Raw genomic sequence first — 21,576 nt, forward strand, 5'->3', positions numbered from 1 at the left:
GGAACGAAGTTTAGGAAATAAGAGAAGGTATATTCCAAAGCTAAGAAGACAAGTAAGAGAATGAATAAGTGAGTCAAGGATGGGGGGGGGGGGGGGGGTGAGAGAAGTGTTCAAATCCTGAAAGTCTTGACCTGTGGTGTACAAACACATAACATTATGCATAACATGAAAAACCAAATCGCCAACATGCGGCAACATAAGCTATAGGAACAGCAATACATCAGAGAGGGAAGGAAATGATGGAAGGAGTAGGGGGAAAGGGAAAGGGGAAGGGGGGGGGAAAGGAGGGGATAGTAATTAACTGCTCCTCCTTACGGAATGGGGCCTAATATATGTCATCACAATTCAGTTCACATAAAGCTATCTTCATATCTGCATGTACTGTATTATAGAGTCTGACATATTTCTATTGGAGTGACAACAAGTAAAAGGGTAGAAAGGGATGGGGGGGGGGAGAAACATAAATCATAAATACAGGAGTCGTCATCCTATGCATGATGCTTCATTCTTTCCTCTCAAGAAGCGGTAATCGTAACCTTGGCCTAAGGAAGATCCACAGCATTAACCAGTAGGCGACTTCATTGTGCAAGTACACTGTTTTAGAACAGCTTTTATTTTTTGGTATTTACAATGTTCATCTGACAGGTTAGATCTTGTGGTATTTTTATAGAGCAGGTTGTTGCGGACACGACAATACCAAATATGACAACTTTTTTTTGTTTCAGTTTTACACAATAATATAATTAAAAAAAATATCTAAAAAATTATGTTTTAGTGTCTCCATATTCTGAGAGTCATAGTTTTTTGGGGCGATTATCCTAGGTAGGGTCTCTTTTTTTGCGGGATGAGTTGACGGTTTGATTGGCACTATTTTGGGGTGCATATTACTTTTTAATCGCTTGCTATTACACTTTTTGTGATGTAAGGTGACAAAAATGGCTTTTTTTACACCGTTTTTATTTTACCTTTTTTATGGTGTTCATCTGAGGAGTTAGGTCATGTAGTATTTTTATAGAGCAGGTTGTTATGGATGTGGCGATACCTAATATGTCTACTTTTTTTTTTTTTTTTACATTTAACACAATAAAAGCATTTTTGAGACCCTTAGTTTTTTTATTTTTTGGGTGATTTTCTTAGGTAGAGGCTATTTTTTGCGGGGTGAGGTGAATGTTAGATTGGTACTATTTTGGGGGCATACGCCTGTTTGATCGCTTGGTGTTGTACTTTTACTGATGTAAGGTGACAAAAAAAAATTTTTTTGCACAGTTTTCTTTTTTTTTTTTACGTGTTCACCTGAGGTGTTAGGTCATGTGATATTTTTATAGAGCCGGTCGATACGGACGTAAAGATACCTAAGATGTCAACTTTTTTTTTTTCCCCATTTAAAAAAATAAATAAAAATTCACTTTAATTTGGGAAAAGGACGCTTTTTTTTAACTTGAAATTTTTTATTTTTTGTAAAACTTTATTTTTTTAACTTTATTTTTCACCTTATTTTTTGTCCCACTCTGGGACTTAAACTTTTGGGCGTCTGATCCCCTTAACATTGCATTACAATACTTCTGTATTGTAATGCATCGGCTGTAAGTGTATTACACCTCGTAATAGACACAGTTTCCTGCCTGTGAGATCCAGGGAGCTGGATCTCACAGGCTGTTATGGAAGGCAGCCACGATGCCTAAGGAAGGCATTGGGCTGCCTTCCCTGCCATTAGATCCCCATCACAGCGGCGTGGGGACCCGATGACCACCCCGCATCCGGCAGGATCCTGCACGTGCCGCGGTCAGCGCTGACCATGGCAGTGGATGGGTTAATGCGCATGCATTCACTGATGCCGGCGCATGCAGCAGGGGTCCGGCTATCAGTGACTTCCGGACCCCTGCTGCTGATCGCGCGGGCGCAGCTTCTGCACCCGCCCGATCACTGCGCCGTACATGTATGGCGCTGGTCCCTAAGTCACGTCCGGTTGCGCTGTACATGTATGTTCGTGTGTGTCGTTAAAAGATATTGACAGTATCCCCCATAACAGTGACCTCTACAGTGCCCCGCCCCCTTAGCAGTGAACTCCACAGCGCCTCACCCCTTAACACTGACCCCCCCAGTGCCCTGCCTCCTTAAAATGGGACCTCCACAGCAGCCCATCCCCTTAAATTTGACCTTCACAGCAGCCCGCCCTTTTAACAGTGTGTTTCACAGCACCCCACTCTCTTGATATTGACCTACTCAGGGGCCCGCCCCCTTTACAGTGACCTATACAGCACCCCGCCCCTTTAACACTTACCTCCATAGGGGACCGTCCCCTTATTTGTGACCTCCACTGTTCCCTGCCCCCTTAACAGAGACCTCCACAGCACCCGTCTCTTTAACAGTGACTGCCACAGTACCCTGTTCTCTTAACAGTGACCTCACAGTACCCTGCTGACTTAACAGTGACCTCCACAGCAGCTGCCCCTTTAATAGTGGCCCCTGCCCCCTTAACAGTGACCTCCACAGCAGCTGCCCCTTTAATATTGGCCCCTGACCCCTTAACAGTGACCTCCACAGTGCCCTGCCCCTTTAAGGCTAGGGCTACATGACAACATGTGTCGCGCAACATTTTGTGATACCAATGTCACTCAACAATTTTTATAATGATAGGCTATGATGTCGCACTGCGACAGGCTACATGCTGTGACTGCGACATGACAGTCGCAAAAAATCCATCCAAGATGGATACATGTAGCAGTGTAGTTGTGCCTTATGTGTCGTGCGACTTATTGTCGTCATGTAGCCCTAGCCTAAAGCTGACCTACAGCAGTGAAGAAAATTGGCTGGGTTGTTATGGAAACCTGGAGTAAAACTGTGTGTATGTGGAGACTAAGGGCCTGCGAGCTTCTATTGGCTGATAAGGGACATATGACCGTGTGTATGGCAGTTAGGATATGAGCAAAAGACTTGCAGGCTTCTATTGGCTAATGCAGGTCTTTTCTGGGAATATCTCAGGTTCTATAGTGCTGAGACCTGGTCTAAAACCTGATGTTTCTGTGTGTCAAATTTGGTGAAGATCGGTCCAGTCGTTTGGTCGCGCATAAAGAACAGACAGACAAACAGACCGACAGACAGACAGAAACTAATTTTTCTATATATAAGAGACTAGCAGAAGGACCTGCCTTCGCACAGGAATATTTCATCTATTTCATTTAATGTTTGTGTGTGTCGTACACATATCGACAGTATCCCCCATAACAGTCACCTCTACAGCACCCCGCCCCTTTAACAGTGAACTCCACAGTCCTCCACCCCTTAACACTGACCCCTTCACAGTGCCCCGCCTCCTTAAAATGGGACCTCCACAGCAGCCCATCCCCTTAACTTTGACCTTCACAGCAGACAGCCCCTTTAACAGTGAGTTTCACAGCACCCTACTCCCTTGATGGTGACCTCCTCAGGGGCCCGCCCCCTTAACAGTGACCTCCACAGTACCCCGCTGCCTTAACAGTGACCTTACAGTACCCTGCTGTCTTAGCAGTGACCTCCACAGCATCTGCCCCTTTAACAGTGACCTCCACAGCGCCCTGCCCCTTTAAGAGTAGCATACACAGTGCCCGCTTCTATAACAGTGACCTCCACAGCGCCAACCCTTTAACAGTGACCTCCACAGTGTCCGCCCCTTTAACAGTGGCCTCCATAGTGCCCGCCCCTTTAACAGTGACCTCCAGTGTTTTCCCCTTTAACATTGACCTCCACAGCTCCCGCCTCTTTAACAGTGACCTCCACAGTGCACACCACTTTATCTTTGACCTCCACAGCGCCCGCCACTTTAACTGTGACCTTCACAGTGCCCGCCTCTTTAATAGTGACCTCCACAGCACCCGCCCCTTTAACAGTGACCTCCAGAGTGCCCGCCCCTTTATTAGTCCCCTTCTTAGTTCCCGCCCCTTTAACAGTGAACTCCACAGTCCTCCACCCCTTAACACTGACCCCTTCACAATGCCCCGCCTACTTAAAATGGGACCTCCACAGCAGCCCATCCCCTTAACTTTGACCTTCACAGCAGACAGCCCCTTTAACAGTGAGTTTCACAGCACCCCACTCCCTTCACGGTGACCTCCTCAGGGGCCCGCCCCTTTAACAGTGACCTCCACAGTACCCCGCTGCCTTAACAGTGACCTTACAGTACCCTGCTGCCTTAGCAGTGGCCTCCACAGCATCTGCCCCTTTCACAGTGACCTCTACAGCGCCCTGCCCCTTTAACAGTAGCATCCACAGTGCCCGCCTCTATAACAGTGACCTCCACACTGCCAACCCTTTAATAGTGACCTCCACAGTGTCCGCCCCTTTAACAGTGGCCTTCATAGTGCCCGCCCCTTTAACAGTGGCCCCTAGTGTTCGCCCCTTTAACATTGACCTCCACAGCGCCCGCCTCTTTAACAGTGACCTCCACAGTGCACGCCCCTTTATCTTTGACCTCCACAGCACTCGCCCCCTTAACAGTGCCCGCCCCTTTATTAGTCCCCTTCTTAGTGCCCGTCCCTTTAACAGTGACCTCCACTGTGCCCGCCACTTTAACAGTGACCTCCACAGTGCCCGCCCCTTTAACAGTTACCTTCACAGTGCTCGCCCCTTTAACATTGACCTCCACAGCTCCCGCCTCTTTAACAGTGACCTCCACAGTGCCCGCCCCTTTAACAGTGACCTCCACAGCGCCTGCCACTTTAGCAGTGACCTCCACAGTGCCCGCCTCTTTAATAGTGACCTCCACAGCACCCTCCACTTTAACAGTAACCTCCACAGTGCCCGCCCCTTTAACAGTGACCCCCACTGTGCCCGACCCCTTAACAGTGACCTCCACATTGCCCGCCTCTTTAACAGTGACCTCCACTGTGCCCACTTCTTTAACAGTGACCTCCACAGCACCCTGCCCCTTTAATGCTAGGGCTACACGACGACATGTGTCGCACGACATTTTGTCTCAACAATTTTTATAATGTTAGGCTATGGTGTTGCACTGTGACATGCGACATGCTGCCACTGCGACACGACACAGTCGCAAAAAATCCATCCAAGATGGATGCATGCAGCAGCATAGTTGTGTCCTATGTGTCGTGAAACTTATTGTCGTCCTGTAGCCCTAGCCTAAAGCTTACATACAGCAGTGAATAAAAATGGCTGGGTTGTTATGGAAACCTGGAGTAAAACTGTGTATGTGGAGACTAAGGGCCTGCGAGCTTCTATTGGCTGATAAGGGACATGTGACCGTCTGCATGGCAGTTGGTGTCTTGTATTGGCTAATGCAGGTCATTTTTTGGGAATATCTCAAGAACTGTACGTCCTAGAGAGCTGAGACCTGGTCTAAAACCTTCCCGGACACCTGATGTACCTGTGTGCCAAATTTGGTGAAGATCGGTCCAGTCATTTGGTCGCACATAAAGAACAGACAGACAGACGGACATCGGGACAGACAGACAGAAACTCATTTTTATATATATAAGAGATACTGAGTATAATCTGAATAGATTATACAATATACTGAGTTTGATAGACTCTTACGTTTCTGTTATTGTCTCGAGGTAATGCTGTACCAGCGCTGTGCCGCCTGTAAAAGGTTATCTATGACTGCACAATATTATACCAATGGCTGTCTATTCTACTGATACCTAGGATTGTGAGGGAATTTTTTTAGATTGTGCCATGTTCTCTGTTTCCTCATAATTGTTCTGTTGCTGAACTGTTTTGAAAATGGAAAAACGTGGCTAATGCAGATGACTTAAGATGTGCCGCATAATAATTTTGGTGCATCTTAGGTGGTCCTTGGTAGTGTTGAGTGCAAATCTTCGAATAGCGAATTTTTATCCCGAATATCGCCACTTCGAGAATTTAGAATATAGTGCTATATATTCGTTATATCGAATATTTTGCTTTTTTTTTCCATCTGAACACATTATTCCTCTCTGCTTCTTGCTTGTGGGCCAATGAGAAGGATGCAATGTCAAGTTCACAACAATACTTAGTGCACCAATCAGTAATCTGTAGTCAGACCTGCCGATTAGCGCAATTGTGAATATATTGGAGCACTTGACTCTATCTGCATATAAAGCCATTGTAATGTTCTGCCGTACCAACCATTTTCTCCAGTCTCAGGAGAAACTCATGAAACTTCTAGCAGCTTGAAAAATGTAGCCAAAGTGACCCACGCCTGTATTTCGCGTTACGAATTCGCATTACGCGATTTTGACATTGCCGATTTTTCGCATTCAATAAAATAATCTCGAATTCGCAAATATATGACAAATATTCTACAAAATATTTGTGAAATATCGCGAAATCAAATATAGCCCCTGCCGCTCATCACTAGTCCATGGTCCAGAAAAGGAAATCTAGCAAGCTAGGCAGTGGCCTGAAATTCTAGTAGATTTTATGCTACTTTTCTTTTTAGAAAGGTAGCAAGTGTAGCAGAAAACAGCAAAAAGTCACACCCACCTTATGCTATTATTTAGCTCAGTGTATAAGTGAGCTCCCTCTAGTGGTAGTTGCAGGAAGTCAGAAGTTTATCATTTAAAGGGTACATGTCAGCATGTTAGTTGTTCACTGCACTGATCGGCGGGCCTATACTCTGATGCTGTGTATCAATTGCCACTACCCCTCTCCTTTATTGACAGGGCCAGGTATCCTGTGACTGCACAATGACTTACCGTATTGACTGCCAGGGAAGCTGAGCAGATACACTGCACATGGTATTATAAGTAGAGATAGAGCCATTTATTGTCAGGAATTGTATTATGAGCAATTACCTAATGTACTCCTCATATTCTACTTTTATAAGGTGCAGAAATTTGCATAATATAATATGAATGCAGGAAAAACTAAAAAAATATTGTCTTCAATTTAACAGATTTTTGTTGTTTGCAGTCACTAAATCCGCAAAGCTGTATCCGACTGGGGGATCTCTGGATTTTTCCCACATTATGATGCAAGGGGATGGACGGCGGAGAAGAAATGAAAATTACTTTGATGATATCCCAAGATCAAAGCTTGAAAGACAGATGGCTCAGGTAATAACATTTCCAAATGTCATTTTACAGAAGTAACTTTACCTGAAGCTATATTTGTGTTTTAGTATGTTTTAGATGTGGCTTTCAAAAAATATAAAATTCACTTTCAGTTCATCTGATTCTGTCATTGGAACTTGTAATTAAGAATGTTTGTGCTTTGAAAAACATAAAATGCAATCATTTTTAACTTCACAACTATTGTATGGTTAAATTAATTATTATAATGTATTTATTCATTAAAAAAAAAAATACAAAAATGTTAAAAAAATAACAAAAATTAAAGAAATTTAAGCCACTTGCTTATAATAGATCATATGCAGATTCTTCTGCAGTGATAAGGGGAAGTCTGTCAAAAGCACAATGGTTTGATCTAGGACCCCCATCCTGCCAAAAGTCTCAATAAAAGATATTAACCCCTTAAGCGCCTTTTTGCATTTTTGTTTTTTTCTTTGTTCATTCCAAGAGCCTTAAATTTTTAAATTTTCTGTTCACATAGCCATATGTGGGCTTATTTTGTGGAGGAACAAACTGTATTAACGATACTGCTTAATTTACCATATCTTGCATGGGAAAATGGGAAAAAAAATCTTTGTGGGATAAAATTGAAAAAAAAAAAACAATTACCCAAAGATTTTTTGGGTTTTATTTTTACGGGATTCATTGTGCAGGACAAATGGCATGACAGCCATATTCTGCAGATCAGTTCAATTATGGTGATACCAAATTGATATAGTTTTTTATGGTTTACTACTTTTAAAAAATTCATATTTTAACAGCCTTAACTTTCTTTTTTGTGGGATGAGCTGTAGTTTTTATTGGTACCGTCCCGAGGAGCATACAATTTTTAATTATTTTTTATTCAGTTTTATTTGGGGGATGAAGTGACCAAAAAACAGCAAAAGGGCCTTTTTTTTTTTCCGTGGATGATATATATTTTTATGTTTTAATAGTGTTTTGGACATTTTTTGGGCGTGGTGATACCAATTATTTTTATTTTCTTATTGTTCATGTTAAGATGAAACATTGGAAAAGGGGATGTTTTTTAAATTTTTTATATTTTTATGTTCCTTTTTTTAAGTATTTTTAAGTATTTTTAAATTGTTTTTACTGTAATTCTTAGTTCCCTGCTGGTCACCTTGCACCACACATATCAGAATATGTTGAGCCATGAGCAAAGGTGTAAGGAAGGACACAGCTATTTGCTCAAATAGTTTGTGTACAACACCCCAAGACATTTTAAAAGACAATGTCTATATTTTAAGTGCTTTCCTGGGTGTCATTTTATTGGACTTGGGAAATATTGTCTAATATTCCGCTATTAACAGAAGTGATTTAGATATTATAAACTGGGTCAAATATATTTTTCCTGGGGATAATTTTCAATGATCTCTGGGAAATGACAATTAAATGAGAAGTTAATGTTTATTACAATATATTTGGAGTTTTGCCTCCAGCACCATTAAAATAGCATAACATACACTCAACCAGCATACTCTGTGGTAGCTAGCTATACAATGGGATACAGCAATGGACCTGGTACAGGGCAGACTAGCCATAGACCGTAAAGGGAATTTTTCCTGGTGGGCTAATGCCCATAGGGTCATCCGAGCCTCACTAATGCTGGCCTTGTACATACTACTGGGGGAACTTTAGAGGTAATTATTAGAGGAAGTTCAGGCAGCATGCTGAAGGTAGGGATGGCTTGGTGTTGTAGCCCACCTCTCACCTCCTAAGCCCCTGCTCCATATCTTCATTAGTGACAATTGGAAGAGGAGGATAGAACATGGCAGCTATTGATGGCTACCAGAGAGGGGAAGCTTCTGGAGAGGTATTTTGTGCTGCACTGTGTATTTGGTTCTGTGGTATGGTATTCTGTGGTGCAGTATGGTATTACTGACCCTGCCCCACCTTCTGTCAATTTGGACCCACCTACAACATTGGGGCCATGTTTACGTTTTTTTTCCCAGGGCCAGTTTATGTTCCCAGTTCGTCCCTGACCTGGTAGAATATCTGTCTGGTCTTCTTTTGGGATCTGTTCACATCTTTGAAGAGACACTGCTGTGTCTCTTCAGTAAGAAGCAGTATGCCACCTGAGCTGCGAGTAAGGTATTTCATCTAACCAACCTGTACCCTCCTTTTATATTGATAAAGGGCAAGAACCTCAAAACATCTGTTGACAGATAAATGTCTCAAGTTTGGTTGGTATAATTTTATTTGCATGGAAAAAAAATGAAACCACTGTGCAGTGCCGGATCCACTGCCAGCCCAATGGACCCCACTGGCTTATAATGGGGTCAGCTGTATTTTGTCCCATTGTATGTAATTTTGACAGTGCTGCATACAGCTCTTTTTTCCATCAAAAACTGCGTAACATATGATAAGGAGAAACCATTAAAGAAAATAACAAATAAGAAGAGTGAGTTGTTAATAATACAGTAATTTAAATTTTTGTTTACCATGTACAAAATAGTTTTGTTCCGTAAAGAGGTTCTACAGGATTAGAAAAATATTCTGCTTTCTTGCACATCTGTCCATAGGTTTCTTGTGTACTGTGGTTCTTCTCAATTAAAGTGAATAAAGCTGAGCTGCAAGACCAGACACAACCTGTGGACATATATGGGGCTGTATTTGGAAGAAGCAGCCATCTATTTCTAACCTTGCAAAGCTCATTTTAAGAGGTTTTCCCAGGATAGACCCTACATTTCTACCATCAACATGAGCATCAAGTACATTTTTACTAGCTGTTACGCCGCAATCTGCGCCTGAAATGTGTCCAATATAGGAGTATTTCAGCATCATAAATGACCCCATAGTTTTAGTAAAATATATTATCGAACTTTTGGAGGCAGCAGCTGGGGCAGGGAGAGGTGAGGCAGGCTGAGAAGAGAGAGAGTATAGAGTTGGGGACACTTTACATGCAGTCTTCTAATAAAAGCCAGGGTGCAACCACCAGTGAGGCCAGGTGAGGTGATCGCCTCAGGCAGCACCAGGTAGGGGCAAGAGGGGGGCAGCGGAAGGGCCATGGGCAATGAGCACTTTCATTGTGGCAAAGGGTTTAGGGGAGGGGCGCCATTTCAGTTTTTGCCTCAGGCAGCAGAAAGGCTAGGTGCAGCAGGCCATAGAGCCTAACATACCTGAATGTCTGTTATATTCTGCTTTCTAAGATATTTTTCTCATAATCATTTGGTGCATTTAGAATTTTTGCACATGCACAGTATAATTATTGACTTCAGTTGTCATTTTGTTTTGCTTTTATGTGTAAATGAGATATACTCCTCCTGCCCTGATCATGCTGCTGTGTAATTATTCTCCACACTGGAATTCTACGTACATCTCAATGTCTGATCATTTCCTGTTGAATGCTAATGCCTAGGATGGCATAAGTGTGCGTCTATAGAGAATGCTTACGAGGCATGTCCCTATTTGCCGCTTCACTGCAATTGTTTCAGAAATCCCAGCAATAACATGTGCTTATAAGCATGTAAGCACATTTAATATTAATGCCTAGAAGGCCTAATTGAAAAGGGCTGGAGGCATAGTGTACCTGCCCATTGCTGCACTTTTTCTGATTAGATTACCAGTAGGAACATAGCTCTGCTTCCCACAAATTTGAGTAGTGGCCTTCTATAAACCTTAGAGTAATTGATTTTAAAGGAATAAAAAAAAGTCGGGTGGCAGCTCAATCTTATTTTACTTTAATGTGGATGAACTGAAATACCAGACAAGGGCAAGGACGGCACTGTTTCTGGATAAAAGCAGAATGGCTGGTGGGTCCTCCCATAAGTTAAGAACCAACTTGGTGTTTGCAACCCCAATCAAAAAATAGGGCTTAGGTGCAAAACAGATAAAGTAAAATATAATATTACAAAAATAACGGGGGAAATTTATCAAACCTGGTGTAAAAGAAAACTGGCTTAGTAACCAATCAGATTTCATCCTTTATTTTCCACAGGAGCTCTGAAAAATGAAAGGTGCCACTCTGATTAGTTGCTATGGGCAACTAAGCCTGTATTCCTTTACACCAGGTTTGATCATTCCCTCCACCCATGTGTCTTTCTTACTTTTACTACCGCTCATGGTAGATGTTCTAGAGAATAACTATTTTTATCGTAAGTGATCTTTATGTTTATTGATGATAAATTTCCCATTCTTCCATACACAATTTCTTTGAGTTGCAGCAGATGGAAAGATACCCCTGAACAATTAGGAATTGGGAATAAGGTAGACAGTAGGAACCACCGTTGAATAAAGTTCATAGCACTCCTAAGAGATATAAAAGGGATAAAGTTGTTTATAGGTCATTATGTGGATATACTTTTATTGTAGAGATTTTCAAATTATATGAGCTAGAAAAAAGTTTGAGAAATTCAAATTATGAAATTCAACTTCGCTTTTAAATCAAGCTTTTGTTCCAGAGGAAGAAAAAGTCCATATCCCCCTGTCCCTAGTTTTGCCACTGGAGAAAACAATCATTGACTCACAATAAAAATAATCAGAGAGATGATCACGTACCTAGACCATTGCTTTTTTCAATTTATGACTGTCACTCATGGCAGGTATTCAACAGATTTACTACTTTGCCATAAAGAAACCTTACCTGTATTGATTATACTCTTCCAGTTCTAATGTGCATAAACTCCTTGTTCTTTGTAAGGTTTTTGTATAAAAAAAAACAAAAAAACTTTTACAGTCCATTATGTATTGCATGCAGCATTCTGTATGTGTCTTCAAAAACTTGTGGTCTTCAACTTGTTGTGAAGATGTGGTCCATTCTTGGATTCAAAGCGTGTACGCCAACAACAGCTGTCCTCTATCATAATCTGTGGTGTTCCGTGTGTGAACTTTATTTATTGCATAATCAACTAAACTGACACTTGTTACTTTTAGAGTAAATATGATTTTCAGACAGGAGATTGGGGAGACCAACCTTCTATCAGCCTGCGAGCCCCCAATGAAACCACAGGCTCTATACCCTTTCAGTACTGGCAGCATCATCCAGAAAAGCTCATCTTCCAAGCGTGCGATTACAAAGCATATGTAAGTATTTCGACATCTTCTGCTCTTTTGCTCTCCTCCTTAAGAAGGAACCTTACCACCAGATTAATAACTGTATTCTGTAGGTTTTGCACAACTTTTTACATTGATAATAACTCTAAATTGATTGACTTTGCAGCTCCAAGTACACTAGGTAAGTTTTGGTTTTCAAAAATTCTTTCCATCTCATGCGTTAATCCTGGAAAAATTTCCTTTAGGTATTTATTCTGATCTTCGTAAAATTATTGCATTTCCTGTGGTAAATCTTTTTTTCTGGTTTGATCAGGAAGAGTAATATATATGTGTTTTTCTTGTTTAGGTAGAATAGTCAACTTATTTCAATGGAGTTTTAAAGCTTTGGCACCATATGCCTCTAATACAATTTGTCTCAAAAAATGCAGCATTTCTTACCTAGTTACTGGTTTTCTGTTAATAGTGTTTTAGTAGACCTCATCAAACTTTATCAGGGTAGATGGAGGATGGGCGATGACAGTCTGTTTCCCATTTATTATTTACCTGTTTAATTTTTGCTGGAAACAGGAAACAACCCTGCCAGAACTGCTAAACCAAAAGTTGCATTGTGCTTAATAGAAAAAAAAATAATGCTAACTATATTTCAATACTGTAAATTGTTTTTAGAGATGGACATTTCCTTGGTTTAGGATAGCAGATCTCAAACTGTGGGTTGGACTTCACTTGTAAGCCCTCATTTGTTTATGAGGAGCCTTCTTCTCTCTGTACCAATCTGTTGTTTCATTTTAATGTTTTACTGGATACGGGAAACATGTTTTAAAATTAATCTAGGTCATTTTTCAAACTTTTGTCATGGACTAATGATGAGACACAAGCATCTTTTTGTAGCATTGCATCCCAAGACCTATAACTTTTCTTTATTTTTCTTTCTACAGAACTGTATGAGGTATTAATTTTTGAATTTTGGGGTATATAACACTTTTGGATCGCTTTTTATTCCGTTTCTTTTGGGGTGAATAAACAAAACACAGCAATTAGGCCATTTTTTTTTACGGTGTTCACCGTACGGGATAAATTACATGATAATTGTGTAGTGCTAGTTGTTAGGGGTGTGACAATAACAAATATGTGGAGGAGATTTTATTCTTTCTATTGAAAAGCATTTTTTCTATGGAAAAAAGGGTGTATATTTTAACTTGGAATTTATTTTAATAAAATATTTTTTAAACTTTTTTTATCCATTTAATAGTCCCACAAGGGGACTATAATGGGCGATCTTCTGATTGCTTGTAAAGTACATTACTCTATTTATGTAGTGTAGTGTATTTTACCGTCAGTGCTATATTGACATTCTCCAGCAGGCTGCCCCGCATCGGTAAGTGCTGTGCCAGGATTTAGCCAAGATCATGGGGCACAGGCAGAAGCAATGATCCGTACACAGATCTCGCTGTGGCCCAGTTCCACGGTACAGTGGTACAGTGGAATCCATACACAAGTACACCGCTGAAATGTTAGTGGTGTACAAATGTATTGATTTTACAGCACTTAGGAGAGGACAAATTCAGGTGGCTATTTCTCTATTAAAAAAGCAAAACCCATTAATAAAGTATATTACAAAAGTATATAACAAAAATACTTTTTAGGACATTTCCAGCATTTTTAAATAAAGTTTGTTAAAAGTTTAAGTCTAATCCTAATGTCCTTAGATGTTACTTCACTGTCTATACCACCCCTTTACTGGATTGCAGTAAGACTGCAACACTTTGTGCAACTTTTTAAAAAGTCTGAGTTGATAAATCTGGCTTATATCAGCTGGACAGGCTAACCAAGTCCTCTTTCCTATCCATTTTTCTGAAGTGCAGTGCTTGATAGGTTCCCTCATAGCATATTAGAGCAGTGATTTCAGTGATTCTGCAAAGTTAACTATACATTTCAAATTTTTTAAACATGATGACACTCAAATCTGTCTTTAATACAATGAACCAGTGTCTTTTTTTAAGGCAATCAGCTAGAGTCCCATTCATATGTAAAATAGGAGCGCTCATCACTCCCAGCACAGTGAGAGAATCTAGGACACTTGAGCAGATTTTTAAGAACCTTTGATTTAGTGAAGTCAAACTTTAAGTGTTTTGAGGAATGGCTGTTCTCTAAGACTTATTAGCAAAAACAATATGTACCTTACATGACATTTGAAGACTGGCTTACATTTTTTAAACCTGGAGGACATTTGAGTGATCCGATTTTTGAAAAATCCTATTATAAATTAACCAAGAGAACAGTAGAAAATAAAATATAGCCCCAGACGAATACCATACTGTAAGTGAAATGCACTTGAGTCTTGTTGCAGAGGGAAACCATGACCAGCCAGATATTTCTGCTGCAGCAGCCAATGCAGGGGAAATAATATATGTCGGCAATTCAGATGATGTAATAAAAGGACAACTCAAGTTCGCCAGAACGGGAGCCACTCCTCCAGAGAAGCTTTCCATTCTGGCTCCCAAGCAGGGGACTTTCCTCTTTGGTGTCTAATGCCCTAACAGGACATATAGATAGGGGTTTTCTTCATAAGACAACCCCTTTAGTAAAGGAGGAGGAGGTCCTTCATTCCTAACCAGTATGAATTAGATGGAGCAGAGAGACCTACAAAGAGCATCTCTCTCCGTTTGGATGACCATGAACTTTACAGGTAGCCCATGATTTCAGTGAACACCAAGCAATTCTTAATTTCCACTTTGATAGTACTTTTTATCAGGCGGCTCTCGTAACAACAAACTGATTGTCCAAAGCAAACAACTCCTTTGGGGACTCATGGTGGCAAAGGCATTTTGGTAGTAAGTGGAGTCCCACCTGACATTCCTGAGTTGCTAGGGTCTACAGATTTAACAGGGTGGACAGTAACAGCTATTTGTGTCAATACAGCGGTGTTTTGCCACAGCAGTATGTGAGTGCCATATTGGTTGAAGGATATAAGGGAAGATTATCTGGTATCATTATAGTCAAATAGTCCACAGGTCACCCGGCTTGACTATCCTAATTTTAAGAGGGCATTCTCTCAGCTGTATTGAACACTTTTGGCTAGATGCTGGTATGTTTGTGCTCTTATTATAGTAATAATCAAGGGCCCATATCCAAGAACCCTTGAGTTGTAATGTGCTCGTTGGCGGGTATGTGACTTGTATAATTAATTGTTTGTTTGCCAGGTATTCTGTTGGTGCCTGTGTGTATTGTTTTTGCACTTTCTGCTATTTAGGTTACTCTGCAGCGATTTGTTCCCCATCTAAACCGTTGCTGTTCCTGGACACACACAGCAAGGATGACGTTTGTAAATTTAAAAATAGAATACCAAAAATACCAGGTAATTTTAATCTCCTTAAAGCAGCACCGATATAGTCTCCAGGCAATTCTGCTTGCTGACCTAGAAATAAAAAGTAATTCTGCAGCTGAACGTTTTTCCTTATTTTCATTTTTTAACAGTTTTTGGTAATCTTTTTGACATTTTTCAGGTCAATTTTTTTGGGTTTTTACAACATTAAATCAGTGTTGCATTTTCCAGCCGGCAGTGTTCCAGAGGTTAGATCCTACTTTTAGGCATTGAAGAAAGGGGTAAATACCTATTACAAAAGAAAACCAATAATAATAATATTGTATTTTAAAAATCAACATATAGTATAATATGTACTAATCCGTGTAACTTTGGGGAATTCTAAAATAAATAAAAATACAGAAATTCAAGGGGCTTTCCAGGGGGATTTTATTCTGCATGTCAACTTTGGTCACTATACTTTTGCACAACGTTGCATAAATCAATAATACAGGTGAATATAAGAAACTTTATAATATACTGTATGTTAGCAGAGAAAAGTACCCTGTTCTAGATTTATCAGCTGCCCTGTATTCCCTAAACTAACTTGCTCTCTGAAATATGTGAGAAATCCATCCTCTGAGTCCATGACTGGCCTTCAGCTCATTGAAGTATCAAATTACATCATTCTATAGAAGTTTAGGAAGAGGCGTGGTGGGTGAGGGGTTGGTTGGTAGAAGTGCAGAGAGATCAGACAGCAAAGGCATGCTTCAGCAGATTCAACAGCCAATAGTAATTCTTATACATCGCCTCTAGTGCTTTATTCACTGCTTTATTCACATACAGTACAGACCAAAAGTTTGGACACACCTTCTCATTCAAAGAGTTTTCTTTATTTTCATGACTATGAAGACATCAAAACTATGAATTAACACATGTGGAATTATATACATAGCAAACAAGTATGAAACAACTGAAAATATGTCATATTCTAGGTTCTTCAAAGTAGCCACCTTTTGCTTTGATTACTGCTTTGCACACTCTTGGCATTCTCTTGATGAGCTTCAAGAGGTAGTCCCCTGAAATGGTCTTCCAACAGTCTTGAAGGAGTTCCCAGAGATGCTTAGCACTTGTTGGCCCTTTTGCCTTCACTCTGCGGTCCAGCTCACCCCAAACCATCTCGATTAAGTTCATGTCCGGTGACTGTGGAGGCCAGGTCATCTGGCGCAGCACCCCATCACTCTCCTTCATGGTCAAATTGCCCTTACTTTCAAAGTTTTCCCAATTTTTCGGCTGACTGACTGACCTTCATTTCTTAAAGTAATGATGGCCACTCGTTTTTCTTTACTTAGCTGCTTTTTTCTTGCTATAATACAAATTCTAACAGTCTATTCAGTAGGACTATCAGCTGTGTATCCACCTGATTTCTCCTTAACGCAACTGATGGTCCCAACCCCATTTATAATGCAAGAAATCCCACTTATTAAACCTGACAGGGCCCACCTGTGAAGTGAAAACCATTTCAAGGGACTACCTCTTGAAGCTCATCAAGAGAATGCCAAGAGTGTGCAAAGCAGTAATCAAAGCAAAAGGTGGCTACTTTGAAGAACCTAGAATATGACATATTTTCAGTTGTTTCACACTTGTTTGTTATGTATATAATTCCACATGTGTTAATTCATAGTTTTGATGCCTTCAGTGTGAATCTACAATTTTCATAGTCATGAAAATAAAGAAAACTCTTTGAATGAGAAGGTGTGTCCAAACTTTTGGTCTGTACTGTATATACTGCTCAGTTCTTCATTGCAGTGTTCGGTATGGCACTACTGGGTAACTCTGAGTGAGTGAGTGAGTGAGTGAGTGAGTGAGACAGAAAACAGTATCTGCAGTTTACATGTGTAGTCTATAGGAAGCTATGAGTCTCCAGCCACCAGCTCAGAGAAAACTGAGAATTAGAGATGCAGCATTCTAAGGAAAAAACTGTTAAACAATGGCAGATACTGTGCAGTCATCAGGGCTGGATTAAACTTGGTGGAGGCCCCTGGGTAAAAAAAAAAAATCTGGTGGGGACCCCATAGTATAATTTTTTAACATGGGGGTGATAGTGTCCATAAGCTACATGCCTGACTCTTGATGCCACACTAAGATCTGACATAAATTCTGTTGCTGGTCAGTCCATAGTCTAGTGTAAGTTCTGTGGTCAGTCAGTCCATTGTCTAGCAGAAATGCTGTGGTTATTCAGTCCATAGTCTAGTATAACTGCTGAAGTCAGTCCATAGTCTAGTGTAAATGCTGCAGTCAGTCCACAGTCTGGTGTAAATGCTGTGGTCATTCCATAGTGTAGTGTACACACTGCGATCAGTCAGTCCATAGTGTAGTGTAAGCGCTGCAGTCTGTCAGTCCATAGTCTAGTGTAAATGCTGCGGTCAGTCAGTCCATAGTCCAGTGTAAATGCTGCAGTCAATCAGTCCATAGTCTAGTGTAAATGCTGCAGTCAGTCCATAGTCTAGTGTAACTTCTGCAGTCAGTCCATAGTCTAGTGTAAATGCTGCAGTCAGCCCATAGTATAGTGTAAATGCTGCAGTCAGTCCATAGTCGAGTGTAAATGCTGAGGTCAGTCAGTCCATAGTCTAGTGTAAATGATGCGGTCAGTCAGTCCTCAGTCTAGTGTGAGCGCTGCAGTCAGTCATTCTATAGTCTAGTGTAAACACTGCGGTCAGTCAGTCCATAGTCCAGTGTAAATGCTGCAGTCAGTCAATCCATAGTCTAGTGTAACTGCTGCAGTCAGTCCATAGTCTAGTGTAAATGCTGTGGTCATTCCATAGTCTAGTGTACACACTGCGGTCAGTCAGTCCATAGTCTAGTGTAAGCGCTGCAGTCGGTCAGTCCATGGTCCAATGTAAACACTGCAGTCAATCAGTCCATAGTGTAGTGTAAGCGCTGCATTCGTTCAGTCCATGGTCTAGTGTAAATGCTCCAGTCAGTCCATAGTCGAGTGTAAATGCTGCAGTCAGTCCATAGTTGAGTGTAAATGCTGAGGTCAGTCAGTCCATAGTCTAATGTAAACACTGCAGTCAGTCCATAGTCTAAAGTAAACACTGTGGTCAGTCATTACATCATCTAGAGTAAATTCTGCGGTCAGTCCACAGTCTGGTGTAAATGCTGAGGTCAGTCCATCCATAGTCTAGTGTAACTGCTGCAGTCAGTCCATAGTCTAGTGTAAATGCTGCAGTCAGTCCATAGTCTACTGTAAATGCTGTGGTCATTCCATAGTGTAGTGTACACACTGCGATCAGTCAGTTCATAGTCTAGTGTAAGCGCTACAGTCAGTCAGTCCATAGTCTGGTTTAAACACTGCGGTCAGTCAGTCTATAGTCTAGTGTAAGCGCTGCAGTCAGTCAGTCCATAGTCTGGTTTAAACACTGCAGTCAGACAGTCTACTGTATAGTCTGGTGTAAATGCTGAGGGCAGTCAGTCCATCGTCTGGTGTAAACACTGCAGTCAGTCCGTCCATATTCTTAATAACTTAGTATCCAGTGGCCTTTAGCCTTGGGACAGGAGAGATAATCCTGCAGGGGGTAGCACTATAAGGCAGGGCTGTGTGGGGGGATGGGGCCAAGTGGAAACACTACTTAGCTGGATTTTCTTGGAGAAGTAGATACAGGGAAATGGAAAAAGTGGCGCAGGCAACATGGGTAGCGCAGAGAAGTGACACTACTTGTCAGGGGTGAAGGGGAGACATGCAGTACTTTGACACACCATAGAATTACTGGGGACACAAAGGGTCCAATTTCTGGGGGAGGGGACATAAGCTACATTGGGGGCATTAGGAAAGACAGTCTGCCAAGGGTTCTGTGTGTCTGTGTCTGTGTCTGTGCGTGTGTGTGTGTGTGGGGGGGGGGGGGGGGGATGGGGGTCAGAGTGAAAAGGAAAGTCACTCCTGGAGACAGTGGGTATCAAGGGCTCTTGAGTGGTCTACTGGAACACATAGAAAAATCACATACAGGCAGCAGCTTCAGGAAAACTCTTACCACCCTCCCACAATCACTCACCAAACATAGGAGCCACATTTTGTAGGGATCCTCTTCTCTTTCCCCTTACCTAACTTGCCAACTGCGAGGACCTACCATATTGTATCATCTCCAGTGCTGTTTCATACCAGTAGGAGGCAGCATGGCTTTGTAATGCTGCCAGCTACTGGTCACAAAAAATGATCTCTTCTCTGAAACAAAGGAGAGAACCCTTTATCCAGCCTGTGTGGGTCATGTAATTTATCGGGCCCCCATGCAGCGCTCGACTCCAGGTATTTAGGACCTGGTTTCGACTGTAGTGCCTTGTTGCTCTTGCAAGGCACTGACATCTGCATCTAATTAAAAATTTTGTATAGCCACTGAGTTATTCAATAAAATGTATCTGTATAGCGCCACCTGCTGTTTATCCTTTAGCTTATTTTTTGTCCGTCTCACTGAGCTGGTCGAATGTGCTCAGTTTAAATCTTCAAATGCCACCAGCCATATGTTCTTTTAGAAGCTGTGGCAGTTATAGGGAGAGAGCAGGGGCTGAACTATAGGTGGTGCAGAGGTAGCAGTGGATACTGGGCCCAGTAGCCTGAGGGAACCCAAAGAACCTTGTGCCACATAAGAAGACACTAGTATTATAGAAAGTGCATGCTGGTCAACAGTGGCGTAAATACAATTGACAGGGCCCCACAGCAAATTTTTTAACCCCCCCCCAACAACAGCTTCTTTACAACCCCCACTCCTGTGGCTAGTCAAGAATGAGCTCTCAGACAAGGCCCGACAGCCGCTCTGTACGTTTTCTACAGTGTCACTTCACATAATGTCATTGAATAATACTTTTTAGGGGGCCCTGACAATAAAATCTTTTAGTCTTCCGCCTGAGGGGGCCCCCAAGCAGCTGCTTTCCCTGCCTTCCTTATAGCTATGCCCCTGCTGGTCAAGTTACATCTCTGGCTGGAGGGAAGGGGTTAGGTCAAAAATTTGGCATGGGGGTAGCTGTTTCAATTTTTGCTATTCAATTTCAATTTTTGAAGGCTATGTGCTTCCCTTGCCACAAAGCAAGGTCCCATGAGCCTTTAGCTACTCCCCTGGGAGAGAGCTGCAGCAGAGAGGACACCCCCCTGAGCTGCCAGGCTGAAGAGAATCTAGCAGAGCAGTTGGAGCATCTTGTGGAGATCTCTGGATCCATGTGAGGTACAGCGCTGGTTCTGGCTTTGTTAGAAAGAGATTGTCATGTGCTATATGATGTCTGGTTTTCATTTTTTGCATAATTTAAGACTCATCCTGATTACTCATGTGCATAGTTGAGGATAGGCCATTATTATCATTTCCTGGATAACCCCTTTATCATGGCAGCCAGGGAGGGGCTGGCCACAGAACGGAGTGGAACTTGGATGCAACAAGAGCAGTGGTGACGCCCTCATTGCACCAAATGCTTAATTTTCATATTAAGAACAAGTATCATGACTCGGGGATGGAACCTCAGATCAACAAAAGAAAAATAGGATTTTAATCAGGTGAACCACAGCTGTGTGTCTATGCAAACAGTTTTATATGGTTTTCTGGGGTACGTTTATATTGACGGCAGTGAACTGCTCCATCCACTACACAGCCTGGAGCTACTGCAGAACAGTTGACTGGCGAAGTGCTAAGAGTTGTATCTCTCCCGATCTGATATTGATGACCTATCCTAAGGATAGGCCATCAGTATAAAAATCCCAGAAAACCCCTCTAATTAGCTTTATACGCAATTACCCTAGTGTCTGTGAAATGCTGCAGTATATGTTGACGCTAGATAAACAATGGGAATAAAATACATAAAAATCTAAATTATTATCAGAACTCCATATACAAGCAAGAATGATCCAAAAATAACCCTGCAGTTTTGCTAGGACTTGAATACTCCCTGTCATTAATCTGTAGGTGCCGTCAGCGAAATCGAGGTAGCATTCATGCAATCCCAATGTCTTCATTATATGACTTTCTGCAATTTACTGACGTAACTAAAGTTGCTGCAGAAGAGGAGCCTCACTTCAATGACTAACAACTCAACTATCTGCACTACAATCCCAGCATTTCCCAGATTTTACTGGATGTGATGAAGCTTGACGTTGTGCGGATGTGCTTTCTCATCTTAAAGACTGTCTGGGAGAACTGAAAGTCTTGTAAATGAAAGTCTGGCTCCATTGTACATATCCCCAGTATTGTCTGTACTGGA

General features: G+C 41.6%; 1 protein-coding gene across 6 annotated transcripts in view; it reads left to right on the plus strand.

Moving 5' to 3' along the window:
* ANKS1B (ankyrin repeat and sterile alpha motif domain containing 1B) overlaps window positions 1-21,576 on the plus strand; it is a 203,478-nt gene that overhangs the window by 118,780 nt on the left and 63,122 nt on the right. For 4 of the 6 annotated variants that reach the window (XM_040439672.1, XM_040439708.1, XM_040439688.1 and 1 more), the window contains 2 exons: window positions 6,889-7,031; window positions 11,919-12,068. In XM_040439672.1, the coding sequence (XP_040295606.1) occupies window positions 6,945-7,031; window positions 11,919-12,068 (237 nt within the window). In that variant the 5' untranslated portion in view covers window positions 6,889-6,944. The remainder of the gene's footprint in view (window positions 1-6,888; window positions 7,032-11,918; window positions 12,069-21,576) is intronic. The other 2 variants (XM_040439698.1, XM_040439715.1) reach the window with 1 other exon arrangement.

The sequence above is a fragment of the Bufo bufo genome, chromosome 1 (genome assembly GCF_905171765.1).
Source record: "Bufo bufo chromosome 1, aBufBuf1.1, whole genome shotgun sequence".
In the NCBI taxonomy this organism is placed as follows: Eukaryota; Metazoa; Chordata; class Amphibia; order Anura; family Bufonidae; genus Bufo; species Bufo bufo.